We start from the raw sequence: 16,944 nt of genomic DNA, 5'->3' as shown, positions 1-16,944 counted from the left end.
ATGCACAATCTAAATCAAAAGGCAGTCAGTCACCAGATGTAAAACTATATGTTTGTCATTCAATTTTATGATCCTCTGACATTCAACAACACATACATTTTGGCCAAGACGGAGGAAGGGCCTAATATTTTATAACTAGTTAAATTATTATTTTTAACTTATCCAGGGAAATTTTATTCGATTTATCATTGCTTTGTACAGCAAACTTTTTATTTATCGTTATCATTAGATTATCATTTACCTGGAAGGAGAAAAATAAAATTAACAATTTAGTTTTATTTGAAATTCATGAAAAATCACCATAGAATTTATTTCCGTAAAAATCAATCGTTTTATAACGTGACATTTTACAAAAGCTCATATATATTCAGTATTTGAAAAAATATCATTTCAAAAAATCATCACAAAATATCACATATTTTATACTTCGAAATGATTAAAATCATCTTTTCGACTACTTGCATTATGCATATATTAAGTCACATTATACACGTAACAGTTTCTGAATTTCAAAAGGTTTCCTTCCATCGGCAGATGTATAACTACAAGTACCGAAAGCGTGAAAGAAAAAATAATAATACATAAAATTAATAAACAAATAAACCTAGAACAATCTAGTATCAAATTTTTTTTCCAAATTTACAATATTTATATATATAACATGCATATGCATTTCGTCATAACATTACTGTGTATACTTCACATTGATATCACTTTTTCTATTGTATGCAGTCTTGCAACATTACTCATACTAACTTAAGTTTTCAACAGAAAAGGAGAATCGTCCTTACTAATGGTGATTTGGGGAAGAAGTCTGATATGCAAAATTGGATCTTAGAAAAGGGATTGACAATAGTGCTGGAGATTTAACACAATTTTGCTTAAAAACATTGGTTTGTAAAAGGGATTTTACATATATTAAGATATTAATAATCCCTTGTATGTCTATATTACAAAGCGTCACCAGGAAACCAGCAACTACGGATACGGAAACTCGAGGAGAACTTTTTATAATCAACCTGCAAAAGTGAAATTTGTAGTTAATAAGATACTTGTAGTCTTGTATCTATAAACTTAACTTGATCATGAAAATGAAATAGGACAACTTCTTTTACCATTAAATACATCTTTTTTGAGTTCCAAACTTCCAACTACCTCGGTAACTGCAGATATTTTCAGGTTTTGTGCATCTTGTTTTCAAGCCTCTCTTGTTAACTAGGGAATAAGTTTGTGCATTGACCGAGTCCTTTACTCGGAATCCGAGTCAACTGAAACATAGAGTCTCGGTCTTACAGAACGCCGTTGGCGAGGAAATGTGAATGGGCCCGATTCTAGCCTACTTGTGTTGGCAGATGGACTGCCATTTGTAGGAAGCTTGAATGATCTGTTGTCATTTGTATCAGAAAGCAATGAGGCTGCAAGAACAGATGGGAATAAATATCAAAAAACTTGCATAAATAGCTCGAAAAGAATATAAACAGTCTATAACTTCAGCCAGTTCTCCAGGTCTTCTTCGGAAAAACACAAATATATTGAAAAAAATGGTATTTTCTTATCTAAAAAGTTTGATTTTGGCCCATTTTTACCAAAAAGCTTAAAAGGTAGTTCTCAATAGTCTATCACGTACAGTAGCTGTTTAATATCATATATTCCAGGAAATCAAACAGAAAATAGAAAAGAAAGAACTAAAGTGACAAATAAACAAGCCCATACCCGTGTTTGTCAACGAAGCAAAAGCATCTTCTTTAGAGCGTACTCGCTTCTGTGGATTTGATCCCGTTTCAGCTGGAGGCTCATCACAAGCTCCGCCTCGACAACTCCCTATCCTCAAGGAAGTCCAATCCTCTGTAGAAGTACCATTTGACATATTTGATTGGTTGCTCAAACCAGTCTGCCCTACTGCAACTGAAGGCCTTGAAGATATAAAACTTTGAAGAGTGGGATCATCATTAGTAAACACTGAAGGATAATCAACAAGGCTATCATTTATATCAGTTGTAGAATTATGAAGGGAAGAGTCAGGGAGAACAGAAGTTGAACCCGACGCAGTATCAGCATTTAGTGAGTAGCAATTCACGGCGCCTGAAATATCTACTTCAGATCCAAATAACTGAAAAATGAGGCCTCGTTGATCAGCAGAAGGTAAAGGCACCCCAAACTCACCTTCATTATTATCAAAATTTTCCAGGAATGAACCCCCTTCAGGGCCCAGGCCAGAATTTTCAGGATAAGAATCAGATATTCCTTGTGCAGGAACATCATTCGTGAATCCAGCATTTGATCCATTGCTTTTGTATATCGGGCCAGAAGAGACAACGAGCTCATTTTCTTCTTCAGAATCACTGAGAATAATAACATCTGCATCCCCCACTATTGCACTCTGAATTTGGTCAGGCGGAACAGAGTCGAGCTCTATTGCATTGTTTGTCGAGAAATCAAAGTTTATACCCCCTTCCTGATTGACGCTGGGATCTTCACCAACTCTACCACTACCAGTAATACTGCTGCTCATAATAATATGACCATTTTCCATGTTATCTTGTCGTCTATTCACAGAAAACTCTCCAGGTTTGCTGACTTCCCAGATCCCATTTGTGTTCTTCTTGATTCCAAGCTTTAAACCAGTATGACCTTCTGAAGTGCATTCATGTTTGACTATTTTATTGACTTCCAACTTAGATATAGCTTCATTATCTCTCTGCATGCAGAGACTGCCATCAGGAAAGTGCCAGTGTGTAAGATCCCCAAGACACCTTCGTTCATTTACTGGCTTCACACGCCAAGAACCGTCAGGCTTCACCTCAATCTCCGTAACATCTTCTCCACAAGTTCGCATCTTAAATTAGAGAAAAAAAACCATTACAAAGATAAATTTAAAAATTATAACCTCATCACATATGCAGTCATAGCACCGACTTACCTTGGACGTAATGCGATTGAAATATGGGTCAATAATGACATTCTCCAGAGAATAATTTTTTAGACAAATGGGGCATTGCCACTGCATACACATATAATGCTTGCTTAATCACACAACTGCCAACAGAATAAATACATGACCTAGGAGGACAGAAAATTATTGCTCATAGTTGCTTGCCTTCCTAGTTCGCTGGTTCATCTCCACAAAAACATCCAGATCAAAGCATCCCATGTGCACGCATGGTTTAAATCTTCCAGCTACCTTCATCCTTAAGCCACTCATCTGTGTCCCATACGCATGATTCAATGTCAGACGTAACACTCATACATCACAATTCTAAATTACTTCACACATAGAGATTCTTAGCACAAAAAAACTTGTTATTGCAATTACAGTTACTCATTTCAACTGCATAATGGTATAATATATTCAAACATTCCCTTTATGCATTTTAAAATACAAGTAGCTATAGACTTCATAAAAACAACTAAAACAGTAGAAATTTCTGGAACAGTGACATTTTCTAACATCTATTGGCAAAGTTCCAAATGTACTCGTGGATATAAACAAACAAGATGCAAATAAGGACCATCTCATCCATAGCATTTGGTTACGAAGAATTCATAAATAGGAAAAAAAATGATGACTATGACTTAACATTTGATGCAACTAGAATCTCGTATATACATTTAACACGTACCCTTCCGTTTAGATAAGCATAAACAAAGTGTTTCACATATTCATTATATAATACCTCACAAAAATTATTCTTTAAACATGACCAGAATAAGTTTAACTGCACGAGTCAAAAATTGAAGTTTACTTGCAGTCCAATCCAGGAACTAAAGTGTGGATATCTGCTAATGTTGCCCCAACTCCTATCACAATTTCACCTTGTGTACCCATGTCAGACACTCGACAATCAGACATGGGTAAGGACATCTGGCACTTCATTATTGAGTAAAAAATATGCAAAACATCCAATGAGAAGGTTCAGTATATAACTGGCAGAGATTCTACAATAGAGAGAATGAAACATCTATACAAAATGTGTTGATTTATACACAGACATCCGAGCATTTTTTTTTCTTTCAATATAATATTTGACTCTTTAAATTTTAAGTACTCTATATGATGACAGAAACTCTATAGCTCAAGGAAAAGAAACCATAAAGGAAAAGCAAACACAGAATATCAACATGTGCAATAATGTAAATATATACAAAAATAAATACAAGTCTCGTGATCATAAAATACAAAGCCCAACTACCACTCACAGGACAACACAGCTTCACCACTATAGAATCAGCAACAACTTCAAGATCACTATCACTATCAGCATTCTTTGTGGCAGCTCCTCCACCAACGCAGTAGCGAACACGGGAAAGAGAATCTTCAAACTGCTCCCCGTCGCATTCCTTCGGAATTAGGCTAAGAATCTGTTAAAACATACAAAAGAAAAGAATAAGATAACCACAAGATGCAAATATCTATGCAGATGTCTAAGAAAATCCATTATGAGAGCTCAAAGAGTTCTGATCCTCTTGGTATGACTGCAATAAAGTTAATGAGGGAAAAGATTCCTTCAACATTGAATTTTATATACAATAAAATAAAAATAGAGCAGCACTGGAAGGCAGAAGTACAGATACTGGTAAACAATGAGTTAATGAGAACCCGACCAAAGAATCGCCGCAAAAGCAGATGAACAATATCAAAATTATCAGACGAAGCTAAAAGAAGGATCAACTTATCAAATAAAACAAGCATAACCATCATACGCGAGCTCCAATATGTAAATGTGAAAAGTACGAGCTATGAGGTGGCTCCCCAAGCCTCCCCCGTATGCTGTAACTTCCACTCCTTACAAACAAACCTTTATGTAAACCCCTTTTGGCATCTCCCAGAAATCTTACGTGGACCATGTCCTAAAACAAGATTAAGGCTATCACGTCTAGCCTTAATTGCTCATCTCACCTCCGTAGCCTACTTTGACTCATTACCCTACCTAAAAACTAGACATGCCCATGCAGCATGCGCATCCAGCACAAATACCAGCCTTACCAACTGATCACACTTATCGGAGGCAATCTCTAACAAAGTAGGGTATTAAAGGCAGTTCTCTTTGAGGTACAACGGCCTTCACCCAATCACACATACTCCCTCCGTCCCACTCATTTCTTTACATACTTTTTCCTCAAAACTTGGCACGCATTTTAAGGCTACTATAAAGTATAGTTCTATAATTTATTTTTAAAATTTTCTTTTTTCTCTAAAAATATTTAAGCATTATATTTTTATTTAAAAGGAAAAAAAATAATTAAAATTATTTAGGGAACCATACTTTACGGGGGCCTTAAAATGCGTGCCGATCCCCTGTCCCCCAATGTAAAGAACCTGGAGGGACGGAGGGAGTACATTACAATTTCAACAAACTCAAATACTAATGAAAACCAAAAAGAAAATTTAAAATTTATAACAAAACTAAAAAAACACATGCATCGTTTATTCAGTTCTATCATATAAGAAGTACAAAAATATATTTTTATATTCACTATAGTCAAAAGAAATATTTAGTTGCTCAAATTACAATTTCTCTTAGAGAACTACATTAAAATTGATATTAACTACAACTATCCTCTACTTAAAACCGAGTAGGTTCCGAGATCAGCCTAGGTGAAGCCATCCCGATGGGGGGATAGGAAGATTGTTGGTTTATCCTACATCGTTCTGCAATGGTGAAGGTGCTGAGTTGTAACTCGCAAGTACAAGTAAAGTCCACTTTGGGGTTGTAGATCCAATAACACCTCAAACTTCTGAATGCAACATCACACTCAGGAGAATAGCGATAATAATCTTCTTACATGATCAATGCATTCTATACATCATTACAGTAACAACTAAATGACGTATTGGTAACTATCTGTACAACCTAATAACATATAACAGCATATCAAATATACAAAATATGATATGACACTGTTCCCTCTGTTTCAAAATTGGTGACATATTTGCTTTTGTACCTAGTTCATCTGCCAGCCCTGTAGATTTAAATGAGCTTACAATTTCTATTAGTTGTAAAATGTAAAGCACTTAACAACTAATAAACTTCGTCTATTATGTCATTTTCACATAAAAAATGAGTATGCTGTATTTTGTGTACTTGCACTTTGGCTGATTACCACTTGCAATTTCGCAATTCAGATTTGGTACATTTGTGCTAATTCGTGAGAACATGTTCATCCAATTTATATTTGAATGACTACATTTTTATTAAATATGTTTCCTACACCCAGACGTATAGTATTTATAATAAGAATTTGACAAAAAGAAACCCTCAAAAAGTTAGCAAACATGAACAGATGCATAAATTATAGGTTTGCAATGCATCTGAGAGTTTGGAATTGTGACATACAACTAATATGTATTAAAATTTGGTCAATTAATACTAATATGTAGGCACCAATGAAGTACAAAGAAAATACACACCAAGCCCAATTCTTCTCAGGGTAACACTTTATGCGAGGAGCTGCAACAAACATGCACATCTATTTCTACTCAAGGTAACGCTTTACATGTGGAGCTGCAACAAACATTGCACAGCAATGAAAGAGACAAGCCTACCTGTTGAACTGTACGCCTCCTTGCAATTCTGACACCCATACAGAATAATCGAGCGTCGCATCCTGTTAAGGAAATCTTGTTAACTCCATCTTTGGTGTATGGTGTTATCTGACAAAAAAGAAGTAAACAATGTATTCAGACCAGGAGCTGCTAGTCTTTGTACAAGGTAAGTAAGATTGTGATGTATCAGGGCAAGCACTGCTCTCGCTGATGAAACAAAAGCCAATACATAAAGGACTGGCACATGTTCCCAGCAGTTGGGGAGAATCATAGGATACAAGATTATGCAATAATTAAAGGTGAGAAAACTTACAACAGCGCCATCATCGCGACCATTAGCCCCTAACAATTGTGAGCCAGGTCTATTTATTACTCGCACTGGCACACCTATTAGGCCATGTATAATGAGAAATTGATAAGAAAAATTACACAACGACGAAAAATAATGACACATAAAGTCCATAAGAATGATAAATATTTCAGCTGGGCTGTTTCGTAAAAACATTAAACAAGATATAAGAAACTTGCACAGTCCATACCATTAACCTGCAGATCTGCATATTGTGGCCAATGCAGCCTAAATGAAACCTTGTCATTAAGAAGGATGCACCATGCCTGCAATTTGACGATGACTACCATAAGAACACTAAATTCTTAATAAAGAAAGCAGATATCCTAAATAAATACATTCAAGATCAAACCTGAACATCATATTCTGGCTTTGCCAACAAGTCCTTGTCCGCTCTTGTAAGGTGAAATGATTTCTCGATACTCTGGACTGGATTGGTACTGAAAAAATTATTTTTGCAATTGCACCATAAGCTAACCTCATATCCACCATCGTTTATGCAATTATGCACAAAAGAAGACACTCAATAAAGTAATTATGCACAAAACAAGACACTCAATAAACAATTATGCACAAAAGAATATATTAAATAGAACAATAAACAATTTCCAGTTAAAAATAAAAGATTATGATAGATAATTTCGAGTAGGGACCCTATGGTGGAATGGAAGTACTATCCAAGATTAGAATGGGACTTCAACACTTTTACTTGGAAAATACATTAGCTGACAAATGGCAGGTTGTTTAAAGAGAAAATCACTATAATCATCAACCATTTCACACAAAAAGGTTCACTCTTATGGGAAAAAGGAAAAGGTAGAGGATCAAATACATGGAGGACAAAAGGAGTTGGGAGGGAGGAGGATTGAAGTGTAAGAGCATCTCCAATAGGGGTCGCCAATGCTTATGTGGCACGGTTCGTTTGGTGCCAACCTATTCGAGTTGTATGGTTGCCTAACGTTGTCAAACCATTGGAGTTGTATGGTTGCCTAAAGGTTGTCGACCTAAGTTTCCAATACTTGGCAACTTCACACACTAGTTAAAACCTATGTTACCCGGACTCGGGTATGGGTGTCGGACACGGGTTCGTATCCAAGTGTCGGACTCGGCAATATTCTGAAAAATTTACATGTTTTTGGCCTAAAATAAGTGTCCGAGTGTCTATACCCATGTCCGAGTGTCGAGTGTCCGGCACGGGTACTTGAAGCAAAATGAAGAGTCTGGGTAACTAAGGTTAAAACACAATTTTTTTTCCAAAGGTACAAATACTCATTTTTGTATTTCCCTATCTTATTATGTCATCTCTTTAATTTATGTATGGACCACATTGCCAACTTTTGCATTTGCCAACTATTGAAGTAGCTTCTGAACAGAAGTTGCCATGAGTGATATATATATATTTGTGATGACTTGTCAATAATTGGCAACCCCTATAGCAGATGCTCCAAATTCAATTATATTTGAATATCAGTCATTTATGTAAGATGTTCACAAGTATTTAGTAGTGGAACTAATAAAGATTACCTAAGTTGAAAATTAGTAGATCTTTATCTCTTTTATGGCTTTTAGAAACACCATACTTAATAGAATTGTCTCCGGCCAATCATACCAAAGTTAAATCACATGTATTCACAATAAAATGTATTAAGGTAACATGATGAAATAGCACATGAAATTATAAACAAGTATTTGCTCACCCATCACTTTGAACATTTAAAGTACTCAATTTTGCAGGATATAAAGGATGTGCTATTGTCACCCAGAATCTGCAAGGAAAAGAGTTCATAAGATCACAACTGATGGTATATGTCGCCGCTGTGAAATAGGTGTACAACAAAAGACTTGATTTAGAAAGAAGTTGATGCAAATAATGAGACAATGTGTCCATGTTTCTATCTCCCTCTTATCCCTAGTATGACAACGATAAGCTTAAAACTCTTTATTTCTTGTAATCTAAATATGTAATATAGGTGTTACAAGATGCAGTCATCTGATGTAGCATCCTGATAAATTTTGTTTCACGAGATTAACATATATTTTATATCATGGGACAGATTGAATCGTCTAAGATAGTTAGATAGAATATAACGTAATTACAAGTACTTTAGATTAGGCAGGTAGCTCATAAAAAATCCATGTTTACCAATGCAAGAAAATTAATATTAGTTTGCAAGTAAAACAGGTGTCCTCAAGAAGAATGTTTAATTAAAACGTTGGACTCCAATAGCTTCATGATTTGTAAAAATAGATCAGGGTGTTCTTTACCACTGAAATTTTATGATGTAAAATAAAACATTGTCTAGGACAAAATGTCATAATGATATACACCCATCAAATTATAGTAGTAGTTGTTAATATAGAATGTATATGGATCTTTTGGTCAGATCAGAATTGATCACTTTTTGGTTCCCTCACAGTAAGAACCTTCACCATCAATACACATACGCAGCAATAGTTGGCTATACTATCATGGTAGCCAACGACATTAAGAAACTAAAGACCCCCACAAATAAAGAAGAGATAGCTAACAAGATAACAGAATTGATACAACACAAACAAAAGCAAAAAATCTGAACAATTAACTAAAACAAATTATGCTTAGACGACTTCAAAGAGATCCAAGATCAAGTTAACAAGCAAAATTGAAAATAAAATAAAATACATTAAGATCAACAATTGCATCCAGAAATATTGTCAAATTTATATACCAGAGACCTATAAACTACAATCTCAAAAATAATAACAAAGCTACTTACGGGTCTGCACGACTCAGTCTACAGAGTTCACAGTAAAAGGTCTCGGGAGGAACTGGAACGACACCAACTGTAGATTTCTCTGGAATAATGACACAGCCAATGTGCTGCCATATATTGCATCTTGAGTCCTCACACTACATTAAAAAATACATTGCATCACGAAAGGCATTACCATACAGACAAAAAAGACAGTTCAGATCATGTGCCCTCGGCAGAGCTACATACTAGCATGGCAGACAATACAGCCCCACGAGAACGATAAAAGAAGTGATGGTACTAATTATCTGGAGGACGACAAATGTTCTAATAAATTCCTGGTATTTTAAATAGGGGTCTAATAAATATTCTAATAAAAGAAGTAATGGCACTAACATCAGATCCTTTAGAATAGGGGTGTAATCGAGCCGAACCAAGTCGAACACAGCCAGGCTTGAGTTAGAGCTCGAACTCAACCAAGCATTTGAATTTAAGCTTCAAGCTAGGCTCACAAAAAATTCGATATGTTCGACCTCGACTCGAAAGCTCGACTGATTTAACCACATCTGGACAAAAGTTCGATATGAACGGTTTGGCTTGGGTTTGACTCAATAATATACCAAACCAAACATACCCAGTATATCCCGCTTTAGCAGGGTCTAGGAGGGTAAGATGTACGCAGCCTTCCCCTCATTCATAAGAATAATATGTTGTTTCCCGAAAGACCCCAGGCTTGTGTGTGTATGTGCACAATATATAAAAAGTGTAAAAATTTTAACTAAAAAAATAAAATTTGATGACATAATTTTAAAAAAATAGATCGAGAAAAACCCGAGCCTATGGCATTATTCACGTAGGACTTACCTAATTCCAAATACATTTAACATTTCTCAAATACCTAGACATAACTACCATGGGAAAGAAGATAACTGCTTTGAAGATTGAAAAATGAACTTGGACATGTATTAAAACGATCTTGTTTTCCAAAATGGCCTCAACAAGCGTTAAGCAAATCAACATCTCTCCGAAAATGACAAAAACCGTGGAAGGATAATAAACCAAGAATCCCAAGCACTTCAAAATGTGTTCTACAAGTTTCCGTAAATGACTCGTTTACAAACAGTTTGACTCATTTACACCCTACTTTGGAACGAATCTAGCAGAAGTTGTCCTCATAGAAGCCAGAAAATATCCGAACTCCACAATCCTTCCCCGCAAACAAAAAACCCTTGTCCTTTACTACAGAGTCTCATTCAAAGATCATGGATTTGTTGGAAACTATATAAACCACCCAAAAAGTCGCTTAAGATTCCATGATTCCCCTCTCTGGCCCAACACAAGAACACAAGATTCTTATTTTCAAAATTACTAAATCCAACATCAAAGTGGCGATGTCACGACCGACATACTGAAATTAGAAGAGCATCTCAAGTGTGATATAAAGGCCTTCTAAAATGTTCATAAAATAAAATGGTCATTACATGTTTCAACTAAAACGAAACTTATGCTTTGAAGCAACCACATCAGATCCAAGCCCGCAACTATTGTTGGATCCATATAGTTTATCCTAGAAGTACATGAAGCTGCTTACTGAAGTATCTTAATGGATACTTAAAAGAAAAGATAAATTAAAGTGAATTCGTCAACAGTTTTCCATACCCCCCAGCTCCCAGGGCCTGAGTTAGCAAAATTCGTCAGCTAAAACAATTCAAAGCATAAACCAAATTTAGCATGAGAGAAATAGTTACAATGCAATTACTAAATCCGTATATGCGTAGAGAACACAAGTATAATGAGATTCAAAGAGGAGAAAAGAATTAACAACAAAATAGTATGCATGTGCGCGTGTGTGTTTGTGTATAGAGAGGGGGGGAGAGAGGGAGGGAGAGAGGGAGAGGGAGAGAGAGAGAGAGAGAGAGAGAGAGAGAGAGAGAGAGAGAGAGAGAGAGAGAGAGACTTGAACCCAGAAAAGTTATGTGGTCAATTGCGTCACAGTTTTGCTTGGAACTTTTTAGCACATTCAACTACCGGACAAAATTAAAATTCTTCTAAAACAACTGACAGCCACCTCAAGTATATATTTGTAATTATTTATCCCTTCCCAGAAAGAATTCTTGAAGAAACACGAAACTGACAGGAAAAGAAAGGCTATAATAAAAGCTAAGGACATCAAAATTTCTACAGGTAGAATAACTGTGGATGAGCAGCTGTAAATAACTCATAAAAATTCACAAATTACTGAATCAACATATCTAAGTCAAGTTATACATGCCCGGAGAGAGATACAAAATTGACAGTTACGTTACTGTAGACCAGATATGAGATTAAATTATTGAACAGATGCATCATTGTGTAGAAAATCCAACGACTAGTAGTTCTAGGAGCAGATAACCAAAAGCACAAAAGCAACTTCTGTTATACAGATTCATCGGTAAAGGGAACACATGGGTAGTAATCGAACAATGTAAAACAAAAACACTAAGATATAGTTGATCCAAAAATAACAAAATAAACTTTGGGAATAAAATCATCAAAAGAACACCCAGGAATATAAATCAGAACATAAATAACATGCTTCCAATTTTAACGGTTTAAATTTATGAGATAATACACAAGCAATAGTGATATTACATCACAAACGTGTGTTGACTGTTTGCGAAGACATATACTCAGTTGCAGGAGAAAACTATGGAAGAGCGAGGTCTATAATATGGGAGAATAGTGAATTATGGAACCTGAATTAATGAATCCTGCAATGAACTGCCACAGGGACAGCGAATCTTTTCCATCTGATAAGAAACTTCGGGTTCTTTAAGCTTCACACTGTTGCTATCTGAAACAGCCTTCTTGTTATCTGAAACAGTTTTTCCTTTTGATTCCAAATCAAATTTTGCAGTAGGCAAATGCATTTTTCTGGCGGTAGCAACAAAAGTAGCACAACGAAGTTAAAATTTAGAGCAGAAAAAGATGTGTTATCCAATAAAAACATAAGAAGGGAAATGATTTTGAAAGAATTCAAAGAATAGAAGAAGAGAATGCTTTAAATAGCCTTGACATCCACAAATTAAATTAAGGAGAGATGAGAAACTATAAGCAAGCAAGAAACTATTATATTCCTCCAAAGTCAGTAACAAACCTTCTACAAGCACTTATTGTTCCCGTGTCAAATAATGATTACAACTTGCCTTGCAGAATGAAGAATCTTGATTAGTTAAAACAGAATCTTAAACAATCCCCCCGATGGCTCAACATAGAACATGATTAATTAGGAATTGAGACACAAGTCACTCTAGGAAATGAGAACAATAATCCACTTACGATGGAAGGCAACAAACTAATTTGCAATCAGCAAAAGCTTGTTACAAGGGTGTGGTTTGTTTGAACATAATTAAAGCAATTAACAGATTTATTGTGCTACTTCACCAAAAAATAATTTAAAAGTTTCTCAAATATATCATACGTGATACACTGATACGTCCATCTAGTGGTGGGCCAACAAGGCAACAATTATTCCAATAATTACATATCCAATTTGACCTATGGACGAATATGCAAGCATAAGTTTCATGCTTGTTTGATTTATAGCAATGAGAATCCCCCCAATACTTTGCTAAGAATAGCTAGGGTTTCCAGAAGAAGATGCCTTCGTTTGATGAGAAATAAACAAGAAAATATCGAAAACTGAGTGACTGAAGCTGAAGCATCTACTTTCAAAGTAACAGAAAGAACAGTGGTTTGGCTCAAAACCAAAGCAAACCCAACAAAACCCAAAACTTCAGAAATTCGAAACCAAACTGTGTCATAATATAGGTTAAAGACCCTTGAAGTTTGCAGCCAAAAAGATTGCGAGAGGGAAAATCACGTTATAAGTAATGAACATCGTGCACGGAAGACTGAAGGTCAAAGCTAAGCTTCTACACACAAAGACGACGAATAAGATATTCCCAACTCAAGCTAGTTGTTAAGCAAGACAACCCTATACCTGGTAATAGAACACCCCCCCCCACAACCGCACTCCTAGAACTTATAGTTATTGCACCAGAGGGTGTCATTGATGCATTGCAATAGTAGCAAAGACTTCTGCACTCTCATTTTTCTTTGCGTCACAATCTCAGCCATTGATTAGCTTTACACACAATAAAACCTAATATAAAAATGAAAACCATCTTTACCCTTAATTCTGTGAATAAGTAAATATTCACTGTGGTGTAACAATATTTTATTTTCAGGTGTGTCATCTTTGCTATAACAATTGAACTTACATCAATAAGCATAATGTAGACACGTACATACAATCAAAGTAATAGAAGTACGGGAATAACAACAATTACTAAAACTCGTACCATTGTGCGGAAGGCTTATGCTATGTTCATGTAAAAAAAATGCGCACCTGTAAGTGTCATCTATAAGTTTTGTAGCCACCTCCTTCCTGGCCAGCATTCCGGGAACTGCTTCACAATGTACATACTATTGGCACCACGAAAGACTACGATTGTATATAAAAGTAATCATACAGAGTTCAAACCTTGTACACTTAAACTTTTCAAAATTCTAGAAGTTAATAACAACACCAACAGCTACTTCTTTAAGCATATCAAAGTCCATATATATACTATTTAGTGTCAAAAACAGTGTTTTCTCTCTTCGTGCTTAATAGTGACATACATCATCCATGCAATTATTTCTGTCTGATAATTCAATTTTAGTATATCTAGCACAAATTAAGGAGAGGAGTTCCATGAAGTAGGAGAACAAGTGCTGGGAAATCATTTTATACTACATCTAATTGGAACATTTGTCCAACAAAAAAGTAAAAAGTAAATTTAGATTGGAGGTAACAAATACCAGAAGTTCTGTGCAACATAACTGTACACTACAGTCTAAGAATAGAGGTAATGTCAGACTCGCTTCAACTTAACTACTAGTAACTAATAGTAATACATAAGTTACCATACCAACTATTTACTAGGTTGGGGTTGCACTACCAAAAATATTGATGTAGGACCCCAATCAATAAAAGAATAATAAAGTACTAGAACAAACAACAAACAAACAACTTTGATAACTGGATCACAGCCCAGTCACTACCCAAAAAAACCTCAACACACGTACATGCATGTGTGTGTAGAGAAGGAGAGAGTTGATCAAGCTTAATAAAGAACTCTTTTAACAAGAGTCGAGAAAACTGAGCTTCTAACTCCAAATTAATTCTATTAAACTGATTAAAGCTTCCCTCTGTTAAAACTGGTTAAAGAAAATAACATCAAATAATTAGAGAAAAAGGCTTACCTTGTTCGTCAGAGAGAGTCGTCAATATCCTGTCAATTAGGTCCTACAAAATAAGCATGCAACAAATCAGACTACTTTACCTTGACATCCAAAACATAGCACATTACATGAATAAAAATTCGTACAAAAAGTTTCATGAAGTTTATTAGCAAAGGATGGAACAGGGTTCACCATTGAACGAGAAATTTTTTTCCCTAAAATCTTCAGTAATGAGTTAATGAGATAAAACAAAAAAAAAGATGTGCCGATAAAAATTATATAAATAGGACAACTTCGGACCTGTGCCCATGTAGTTCATGAGAAAAAAAGATGCAAACTTTAAACAGTAATGACCAGAAGCAGATATGAGCCAGCTATTACACTTGACCTAGCACTTGTAACTACCAAGTGAACATAATTTTTAAAATCTATAACCTAATATATAGTTCATAATTTTAGAAAATTATGAAAAAAGGAATCAGAGACCAAATATTATGACTACAATTGAGCATCGAACATGGACAACTGTGATAATCCTATAAAAGTCTATAACATAACTGTGAAATATCCCAAGTATCTTAATTTACGATTCCAATTATAGTTGCTTGCCGTCAAAATATCAACCTGGTGTATATTTAGATAACTAAGTAAAACACATACAAACTGACCGCCAAGAAGGTTTAAGATTTTGTTAACCTTCTACAAATTCAGCTAGTACTTAGCTCCAACTGAAAGAAAACTATCTCCAAGCCACGTTAATCTTCATTTTATAAAACAAGATACTGAGATAGGGGGTTATGCACATTAAAAAGTTTCTAAGTTAATGACCGGAGGATTTTAAGATCCCACGACCATTCAACAGAACCGGAGAGTCCAATCAAAAACTTTTAATAATCAACTTGATGAGGATAATAAAGCAAAAAGGAACAAAAGACATTTCGAAAGCTGAACCTGCTTCTTTCCTTGCTTAGATAAACCAAGAGGTGTTAAAACATCCTTGAGCTCTTTTACCCGGAAAATTGCCAATTTATCCTGTAATGGGGAACTATATATATAAAGACCACTTGCAACTAAAAAAGACAATTGAAAATATCAATAAAGAGAACCAATTAAAATAGCTTAAAAGATATAGGCAATCCGCCACCTACTACACGCAATCATAACCGATAAACAAAACTATTTCCTTCAAGGTATAAAATGATTACGTCAACACGAGCATCCAATTTTTTCCCATGCAATTAAATATAAGAGTAAACAAAATGCGCTAAAGAAGTACCTTATAACTTAAATCCATCGCGATTTCTATACGCTAAACACGAAAAACCCTTGTTGTTTTTGCCCAAACAGTATCACAATCAGCACCCAAGCCAATCAAAACAGCCAATCACCACTACACCGAAACATAATCAATAAAAAAATCAAAACATTAAACAAGAATCAATCAAATATTAAATTCATAACAATGCAAACATAAAACACACAACTCATTGATATTGATTGTAAAACAAACACCATCACTGCATACATACATATATAAGTGTACAACAATTGTATTGAATTTGTAACAAGAAGTGAAGGAATAAAGCAAAGTGTACAAACATAAGAATAGATACATATGAAAATGTAAAGTCGGTTGAGTTGGAACTTACTGGAGAAGTGTCGCGTGGAGGGTTTTAGATGCGAGTCATATGTTGGGACGAGGTTTTGGTTTTGTAAGACGGACGTGTAGATGTTTGTTCAATAGGGTTTAATGTATTTCAACACATCCGGGTTCTGGTTGTCTGTTCTAATGTGTAACTTAGGACTTAGAGTCAATTTTGGAAATTTTACATTTTATATTTATTTATTTTTGGGGTAAAACTTTTTAAATTTGTAACTCATATATAAATTAATAGGGCTGAAAATTACCGCTAGAAACTCGGACTCAACACGTGATCAGTTCGAAGAAAATCTTTAACTAACTCAAAAAAATTATTTTATTCCTATTTTTCAGATTTATGTATACATATATATTATATATATTTAAAATAATTAAATAAATTTAGTTAATA

At 35.0% G+C, this 16,944-nt stretch overlaps 1 protein-coding gene across 5 annotated transcripts; it reads right to left on the bottom strand.

The window, feature by feature from the left end:
• Positions 1 to 832: 832 nt before the first annotated feature.
• Positions 833 to 16,631, bottom strand: LOC141707347 (E3 SUMO-protein ligase SIZ1-like). 5 transcript variants are annotated; one of them, XM_074510468.1, is made up of 18 exons: positions 16,543 to 16,631; positions 16,170 to 16,283; positions 15,845 to 15,925; positions 14,915 to 14,957; positions 14,016 to 14,073; positions 12,361 to 12,538; positions 9,650 to 9,783; positions 8,591 to 8,659; positions 7,246 to 7,366; positions 7,084 to 7,159; positions 6,858 to 6,931; positions 6,545 to 6,652; positions 4,198 to 4,359; positions 3,098 to 3,202; positions 2,921 to 3,001; positions 1,714 to 2,836; positions 1,116 to 1,415; positions 833 to 1,019 (listed from the first exon to the last, which is right to left on the bottom strand). In XM_074510468.1, the coding sequence occupies exons 2-17, from the start codon at positions 16,185 to 16,187 to the stop codon at positions 1,249 to 1,251; spliced, it is 2,598 nt and encodes an 865-aa protein (XP_074366569.1). In that variant the 5' UTR covers positions 16,188 to 16,283; positions 16,543 to 16,631; the 3' UTR covers positions 833 to 1,019; positions 1,116 to 1,248. The 5 variants fall into 5 exon arrangements, with proteins under 5 accessions (XP_074366569.1, XP_074366571.1, XP_074366572.1 ...); XM_074510470.1 differs by having other exon boundaries at positions 1,156 to 1,415; XM_074510471.1 differs by having other exon boundaries at positions 7,246 to 7,333.
• Between the last annotated feature and the right edge of the window lie 313 nt (positions 16,632 to 16,944).

The sequence above is a fragment of the Apium graveolens genome, chromosome 2 (assembly GCF_009905375.1).
Source record: "Apium graveolens cultivar Ventura chromosome 2, ASM990537v1, whole genome shotgun sequence".
Taxonomy (NCBI): Eukaryota; Viridiplantae; Streptophyta; class Magnoliopsida; order Apiales; family Apiaceae; genus Apium; species Apium graveolens.
This window is presented reverse-complemented; position numbering and strand designations above follow the sequence as displayed.

Bases quoted from the DNA above. Each gene is read 5' to 3' on its own strand.
- LOC141707347 (XM_074510468.1), bottom strand. The intron at 9,784-12,360 runs GTTCCATAATTC...TTTTTAATGTAG, and splicing joins TGCAGGATTCATTAATTCAG to TGTGAGGACTCAAGATGCAA. The intron at 6,932-7,083 runs GTATGGACTGTG...ATGGCCTAATAG, and splicing joins TGCAGATCTGCAGGTTAATG to GTGTGCCAGTGCGAGTAATA.